This window comes from Manis pentadactyla, chromosome 11, assembly GCF_030020395.1.
Source record: "Manis pentadactyla isolate mManPen7 chromosome 11, mManPen7.hap1, whole genome shotgun sequence".
Lineage (NCBI taxonomy): Eukaryota > Metazoa > Chordata > Mammalia > Pholidota > Manidae > Manis > Manis pentadactyla.
The window spans coordinates 88,024,892-88,033,527 of NC_080029.1; the positions used below are offsets into that span (position 1 = coordinate 88,024,892).

The 8,636-nt window shown below is 34.7% G+C and overlaps 1 protein-coding gene across 1 annotated transcript in view; it reads left to right on the top strand.

Moving 5' to 3' along the window:
• The window catches only part of SPRED1 (sprouty related EVH1 domain containing 1), a 151,820-nt gene extending 143,724 nt beyond the window's left edge, over positions 1-8,096 (top strand). Inside the window, exons 6-7 of the mRNA XM_036889896.2 lie at positions 311-412; positions 3,105-8,096. Of these exons, the coding sequence (XP_036745791.1) occupies positions 311-412; positions 3,105-3,755 (753 nt within the window). The 3' untranslated portion in view covers positions 3,756-8,096. The remainder of the gene's footprint in view (positions 1-310; positions 413-3,104) is intronic.
• Positions 8,097-8,636: the final 540 nt, after the last annotated feature.

An 8,636-nucleotide genomic window follows, 5' to 3' on the forward strand; every position in this document is an offset into this window, starting at 1 on the left:
GAGAGTTGTTGATTTTTTTCCCCCTCTATTCAGCCTTTTACTTGTTAGGACAAGGTGACAACTTCTAAGCTCCTTACAGGCAAAACCAGAAACCAGAAGTCCCTATTACTTTTTAAGTTTTAAATGTATAAGGAAAGACCTGAGTTTAAATAATAAATAGGATGACCCAAATAATGCTTTTTATTGAAACCATTTTGAAAAACTTGACTATTAATAGGTTATGAAGTTTTAGAATACACACTGTATATAGTTTTATTAAAAATAAGATATGCATTCTTCTGTCACTTAAGTAGAAATTTTTATATTTTAGGTAACATTCAGTCATCCAAGCCTAGACATCCAGGGCAGAAGTATAGAATATGTACAGCGGCAAATATCCAAGGAATGTGGAAGCCTAAAGTCCCAAAATAGGGTAAGTAAGCTTAGTTTATCTTCTTATTTGAAACATAACTAATTAACATGTGTGAAATTTTCCGGTCCCTCTAATACTGCATATAGTTGAATTATACCAGAGAATTTTTATTGTGTAAATTTGCTTCATATATGTTTATAAACACTATTAAATTCCATACATATTTCTGGTTTGAGTCTGGGGGGAGTGCATTTATCACCAGATTAGAACCAACAGAAATTATATATTGTTAATTTAATGGGCTACATCTATCACTCTACCTTTAGCCCAGACCTGAAATTTGTTTACTCCAATTCCAAATATATGGGGAAGAGAAGTTTGTTTCAACCTGGGCCATGTATATCTAGGTTGTAGACTAGTAGACTTGTAGACTAGTCACTGTGTCTGGGACAGAAATGTGACTACTAGGAGCCCATTTGTATGGGTGAAGAGAAGGGTCATTTTTATTTATAGCCCATTTGATTTATCCCAGATGTTTACTTTGCTCCCTGGCCTCAAGTTGACAATATACCCAGAAGGGTTAGAGAGAGTATTTATATGCTGAGAATAGCGGGTTGTTTTAAGTAAATTTCAGAGACTTTCATGTAGCCAAGCTATAAACATGATTGTCTTTGTACTCATTTGCTGGGGCTGTCATACTAAATGCCACAGGCTATGGCTTGAACAAAAATTTATTTTCTCACAGTTCTAGAAACTGCAAGTCCAAGATCAAAGTATTGGCACACTTGGTTTTTTCTGAGGCTCCTCTGCTTGGGTTGCAAATGGCCACCTTTTGGCTATGTTCTCACATGTTTTCCTCTGTGTACCCACCTCTCTGGTGTCTGTCTGTGTATGTTCAAATTTCCTCTTATTATGAGGACACCACTCAACTTGGATTAAGCCCTATCCTAAGGACCTTGTTTTAATTTAATCACCTTTTTAAAGCACCATCTCTAAATGTAGTCACATTCTGAGGTACTGGGGATTGGGGCTTCAACATGTAAACTTTGAGGGGACACACAGTTCAGCCCTTAATATTCTACCCTTGGGTCCCCAAATTCATGCCCTTCTGACATGCAAGATATATTAACCCTATCACAACAGGCCCAAAGTCTTGACCCATTCTAGCATCAGTTCTAAGTCCCAGATGTAAATAGCATCTAAGTCAAATGTGGGTAAAATTCAAGGTAATACTCATCCTGAGGTAAAATTCCTCTCCACCTGGGAACTTGTGAAACAAGACAAATTACCTGCTTCCAAAATACAGTGGTGGGAAAAGCATAGAGTAGATATTCTCATTCCAAAAAGGGAGAAGTCAGAAGGAGAAGGGAGTCATGGGTCCCAAGCAAGTCCAAAAACTAGCATAGCAAATTCCATTAGATTTTAAGGCTTGAGAGTAATCCTCCTCTTTGGCTAAATGTTCCTGTCCTCTGGGTTCACCAGATTGGTAGCCCCTACCCCCTTGGCCATGGATGGTAAGCTCATTCCTGAGACCCTAGGTTTCCTGGCCCACTGAAAATAAGGAAGCAGTCCCGCTCTGTGGAACTGAGGAGAAGAGAGCCCCACCTTTCGGATCATTCTCCCCTTTTCTTAAAGAATAGTACATGTAAGATCCTGTAAATCCTAGAAGTCCAGTGGCCATCCTCTTCATCCCCAGCTATGTCTTTCAGTTCAGCATGGTAGCCATTTCAGCTGGGATGGTTGATTGGATCCATGAGTCACGCCCATCTTCTACCATATGTTGTCCAAGCAAACCTTTGGTGTTCTCTCCAGAACATGCTTTCTCAATTTTTGTAAAAACACATAGGTCAAGATTTTTCCAACTCTTCAGGTTTTGGTTCCTTTTTGCCAAAAAATTACTACTTCAATTTATCTCCTTCCTTTCACATTTTACTAAAGCATCAGGAGAAACCAACCTACACCTTCAACACTTAGCTTAGAAATCTCTACTAAGTATCCAAATCCATCACTCACAAGTTTTCCTTTCTACAAAACACTAGAATACAATTCATCCACATTCTTGGCCACTTTATAACAAGGACCTCCTTTCCTCCAGTGTCTGATAATAAGTTCCTCATTTCCATCTGATCCCTTAACACAAGGACCTTTAATGTCCGTATTTGTACCAATAGTCTCTAAAAGGCTACCTAGGCTTTTTTTAACAGTCACCTCAAAACTCTTTCAGCACCTACCCATTATCAAGGTCCAAAGGCATTTCCACATTTTTAGGTATTTGTTATAGCAAAACCCCACCTTTTGGTACTAAAATCTGCATGAGTTGGGGTTCTCCAAAGAAACAGAACCAAGAAGATGTGTATTTATACTGCTAGAGAGATGTGAGGAATTGGCCCACATGGTAATGTAGGCACATATCCAAAATCTTCAGGTTAGGCTGTCAGATAGGAGGCCCAAGGAAGAGTTTCAGTCTATATCCAAAGGCAGTCTGCTCTCAGAACTCCTTCTTGCTCAAGCATGGTCAGTCAGTACTGTTAAGACCTTCAGCTTAGTAGATGAGGTCCACCTACATCATGGGGGGTAATCTGCTTCACTCATAGTCCATCAGTTTAAATGTTAACCTCATCCAAAAAACATACTTACTTAAACATACAGAGAAATGTAGAACCAAATACTAGACACTGTGGCCAGCCAAGGTGACACATAAAATTAACCTTCACAGTCCTTACTGCAATTTTCTTCTCTTTTCCTTTTTTAGGTTCCTTCAAAAACAATCAGACATGTCAGCTTTCAAGATGAGGATGAGATTGTTAGAATAAACCCTAGAGATATCTTAATACGTCGCTATGCAGACTACAGACATCCTGACATGTGGAAAAATGACTTGGAGAGAGACGATGGTGACTCCAGTATTCAGTTTTCTAAACCAGACAGTAAAAAATCAGATTATCTGTACTCTTGTGGGGATGAGACTAAGTTAAGTTCACTCAAAGACTCTGTGGTATTTAAAACACAGCCTTCCTCATTAAAATTTAAGAAGTCAAAACGAAGAAAAGAAGATGGTGAACGTTCTCGCTGCATATACTGCCAGGAAAGGTTTAATCATGAAGAAAATGGCAGGGGAAAATGTCAGGATGCTCCAGACCCTATTAAAAGATGCATATATCAAGTTAGTTGCATGCTCTGTGCAGAGAGCATGTTGTATCATTGTATGTCAGACTCAGAGGGAGATTTTTCCGATCCCTGTTCATGTGACACTAGCGATGACAAGTTCTGCTTACGATGGTTAGCCCTGGTAGCTTTGTCTTTCATTGTGCCATGTATGTGCTGCTATGTCCCTTTGAGAATGTGCCATCGTTGTGGTGAGGCATGTGGGTGCTGTGGTGGGAAACATAAAGCTGCTGGGTGAAAGAATCCAGTGCCAGAACGAGCTTAAAATCTTTGTTTCCAGGAATTAGCTAACTTGGATTTATGGAGGCTTTTGGCAAGCAATATGAAATCTTGCCTGGTGTCATTGGGGCCACACGTGGAGGAAGCAGAACTCAGCAGTTCTTAGGCATTTCAAGATGCTAATAACCATGCCTGACTTTTTCCCTTGAGTGCATGGCATGTTTTGTTACAGGTTTTAAAGAGTATTTGCAAAAGGAAACCACTTCTGGTTATTGGCTATAAAAAGTGAGCATAAAATATGATCCAACTAAAAGGGATTAATTTTTGGCATTTTTGTATATTTATGCATTAAGTGATGGGATTTTTAAAGGTTTGAATTCATAAAGACGTGAACTAAAAGTGCACTAAGGGACATTTTATTTCAATCTAAGAAAAGTTAACACGGGAATTTTAAGAAGTAAAAGAAGTACAACTAAATCCTTTATTAGTTGTTTTCTGAAAGCAGTTTTATGTATAAATAACAAATGTTTATATTTAACTAAATATAAGGTACGAATTATTACATATTAAACTTTTTCTTCCCTTTCCTGGTTCTGAAGTAGATATACATGTTATCTACTGTCACATTCCATTATATTTTGAATATTTTACTCATCTAGTTAACAATGTTTTTTATTCCATGTGAATGATCTGATATTTTCATCCTCATTTGCCTTTGGCTACAATTTACATTGAATTATATCTGTACATTCTGGTAATCGAAAATCCTTAAAAATATCCTAATAGCCTTGAGTGACCAACTTTTTTTTAAAGCACAGATGTAATTGTCTAATATTTGATGGGAATGTAACACTTATTTTTATATAAAAAGACTGAGTAAACATAGAAAAAAGTGAGTTTTTGGGTTGTTGGGTTTGGTTTTTTTGTGTGTGTGTGGTATTCAACCAGCAAGTTGTTTTCTTTCAGAGTTTCCTCCTTCAAAAAATTATATTGCATTTACAAATGTTTTACAAGGCAAAAAGTCTAACTGGATAGTTGATGTAAAAGTTTTTTTCTTAAATCTCCCATTTACCATTCTGCTAAACCAGAATATGTTCAGCTGTGTTACTAACTTTTTAGCTTAATTCTCAGTTCTTATCACACAAACCAATGATAATTTTTCTCAGTTGCATTTTATCCAAACGGGCCAAAAGCAAATTATTTTGTTAAAGTGTGTGGTAAATGATCCCGGGAAGGTATTTAATCCAACATTGTGAATGAAATATCTTGTACATATAAATTTATTTCATTCGCTGAGCATCATATTACTAGCTGTTTTATTGACAAAGTAGTTGGATAAATAAATATTCCAACAAATTGTTTAAAGTACTGTGGGATGTTTTTTTTTTAAGTGTTACATTAAAATGCTAACAAAATGGCAGTTCTTTAAGAACATTATCTTAGAGGGATTAAGTTGAAAAGTGTGCCTTTTTTTAATGGCTTGTAGATTCAGAAATGATGAAAATTAAAATCACACTACCATTTGAAGCTCATTTTCTATGGAGGTTTTAAAATGTCATTTATGTATCATTCTTTTTATGTATCCCACTTAAGGTTGTGTTAACTTTTCTTCTTCTGCCCTAGATCAAACTGAACAGTGTATATATAACACTATCTGTCTGTAAAATACTTTTTTTTAAGAAAGCATTTATATTTATATGACAGCTTGAACTGACAACATTGTGTATATAGGTCATCTTGAAGTATTATTTCACATTGAAAAGAAGAAAAATATATTGATAACTATAGATGTTATGAAGAAGAGGTTATTTCTAGTTTTGTACTAAAAAATCAATTGGATGAACTAAGTCCAAAACATGACTGTAGCAGAAGTTTTAAGTCTTCTTTTTACTGTTTATATATTTGAACACTGCTACACCAGATGATCTTCATCCCTGAAGTTTTCAGCTAAACTTGGTTTCCTAGGATAGACTGTTAACTTTCAAAATTACTTTTTATTGGTGAGATAGAAATACTGATTTTCCTTGTGATTTTCATATTTGTAAGTGCTGAGTTTATAATTCAGGTTTGAGCAAGGGGTGAATAACTGAAGAAAATAACTTGCTGGCTATATAGGAAAATGCTGTGGAAATGAACTGTGTATATATTCTGGGAGGAACAAATTTAATCATTTCTTCTGTTAAGCACTAATCAGTATAGTGCAACTCCTGGTTCTGTACTGTATTTTATATGCAATATATATGCTTTAATATTTTAATGTTTGTGCATTAATATTTTCAATTTGTTTAACCACTTTGCTGCTAAGATTTTGCCATCCCCATTTTTTTCCTTTACAATTTTAAATAAGTTTCTTCATTAAAAACTGGTGATGAAATGGTTTTTATTTCACCCTGGATCTTCATAGTTGATAACACCCAGTTTCCAAATCAGTCTAGAGGACTAACTGGTAATATAATGTCATCTAAATCCCTGTGTGAAATTTTTCTCTTGAGTAAATTAGAATTCTTATGTAAAAACAAATGGATAGTTTAAATTTTTCATTTTTAAATATGCATAGAGGTATATTCATGAACATTTTCTCTTTCTGCACAGAGATGTGGCATTTGCCAGTCGACTTTTCCTCTAAAATCTTTGTTTTTAATCTGGTAGTATAAGCAAATGGGTAACTGAACTGCTTACATAATAGTAAATATTGTAAATGAAATCACCTAGATGGCATGACAAGAAAGACTTTGGTCTGATGGCTTGTGCTCAGAATTGGTAATTCCTAAGTGATTTTTCTCCTGCCTTAACGGGAATCATTTGATTACTGAATATGACATGTGGAACTTCAGCACCACCTACTGGATAATTTATAGACCAGAGACTTGAGGTGGTAATAGGGATCTAACAGGGTTCATCACTACTACCAGTAAAGGGCTATTTAAATGGTAGCCACCTCCAAGTAGGGAAACCAGGAGTAAGAAATGTCTCAAAGGAACTGTAAAATGAATCTTTTTCCTAATGTGTCTTACTGGTCACTGAAAGATTTTAAGCACTTTTTTCTTACATATCCTGTTTTAAAATATTTATTGATATTTAGAACTGGCAATCAAACTTAACAGATGTGCTGAAGCATTTATAGAACCAATTATTTTTCACTCACAAAAGCCATTACCAAATGGTATTCTCATTTTTCCTCCCATCACCAGTCAGGGAGAATTTTTAAGAAAATAAACATCACCTGTATTTCATCATGACAACTTAAGAGAGTGTGTGTATGTCTCTGGGATAATGTTGGGGCAGGGGTTAAAATTTAAAGGGGAAGACTTGAAACTACCTATTTTCATTGGTTATTCAACAGTGCCTAAAATGAACTTTTGAAGTAATGCACTTTTCAACTCATGTGTTTAGTGCCATCTGGTATCTTGGGTAAGTCTTTTCTTTTTTCTTCCCCCCTCCCCCAATTAATGTCACAGAGATGATTTTTAATATAGTCTCCAAAGGACAGGAAGCATGTGCTTTCCTCCAAATGGGCAATTTAAAGAGTCTTGAGCATGTTTCTTCTGTTAAAGTTTTCTTTAGGTTTTGTGGGTATACCTTGGAATAAGTGTTTAACTTTTGCCCAAAATATATTAAGTAACATTTTTCTACATAAAACGTTGAAAACTACTTACCTGGAAGACAGCTTTTTACCTAAATATTGTCATTCTTCATTTGGCCTCCACAATCACATTTCTAAGTATAAGGGAAAGCACTAGAAACTTGCATTGTTGCACTTAAGAAAACTTGTCTATAAGTTAATAATAGCACCATAAGATGTTTTGCAGTGAGTCAAAATCTAAGAAAAGAAATCACAACCTGAGGTGATTTATATAAACCAAAAAAAGGGCTTTAAGGTATTAAGGTACTGTTTGCCTAGCAGCCAGGTGGTTATAAAATTTTCGTAAGCTTTGATAAACTGATGTTAGCCATTGTTCCTGAAGGCTCCTTGAATTGCATAAGTTGCTAATTTTGAAATTTTTCAAAAATCTAGTTGAAAAGCCTTTGTATTAAAGATACATAGATTTTTGTGAACATTGCCAGTATGTAGTGTCATTTGCTTTCTATTCTTGACCTCAAAAGTGCCTCACTTGTATATTACTTCCATTAAGAGCTTGACTGCATTCTTTCTAATAAGCAATGAAAAGTTGTTTAGCTCATGTCATAATGTATCTCCTTAGATAGTTAACTAGCCTGATAGTTTTGGATATATAATGTAAATATGCATATATAAGTTTGTAACTGTTTTTGTTACATCATACCCATGTAATTGGACATATCAGACGATATCATAAGAGTTTGTTTTAAAACCTAATTAAATCTATCATGAAATACAAAAGGACTTTTTGTGACTCTTCTAGAGGAAAACAAACACAAGAATAATTACTAAAGGAGAAAGTGGTAGAAATAGAAGCTTTGGGTCATAATTTTTTAAGATATATTTTTAACTGAAAGTTCATGCATAGTTCATTATAATGACTTATTTATCCTTGATTATATCCAGATTTTTTAATAGTCTGTTAATACATTGTATTTATTGGTTTGGGAACATGTTACAGTTAAGTGTGGATTTACCACCTTAATGGATATATGGGAAATTTTTAATACAAGGCTACTACTGAATTTTTCATGTCCTAGTCATTTTCAGTTTTACCTAACTTGCTAAACAAAAATAACTAATAATCTAAATAAAAAGTTATTAGGATAGTACTCAAAAAACATAATTTATTTCAATACCCGAATAACTTTTGGATTACTATATTATAATTGCATTTGAAAAATCAAGAATTAACTATTTATACCTTTACCATGAATTGTAAAATGTAGTCTCATGTGCTTATTTACAGGTTTTCAGAAATTTCCTTTATATTCTTCACAT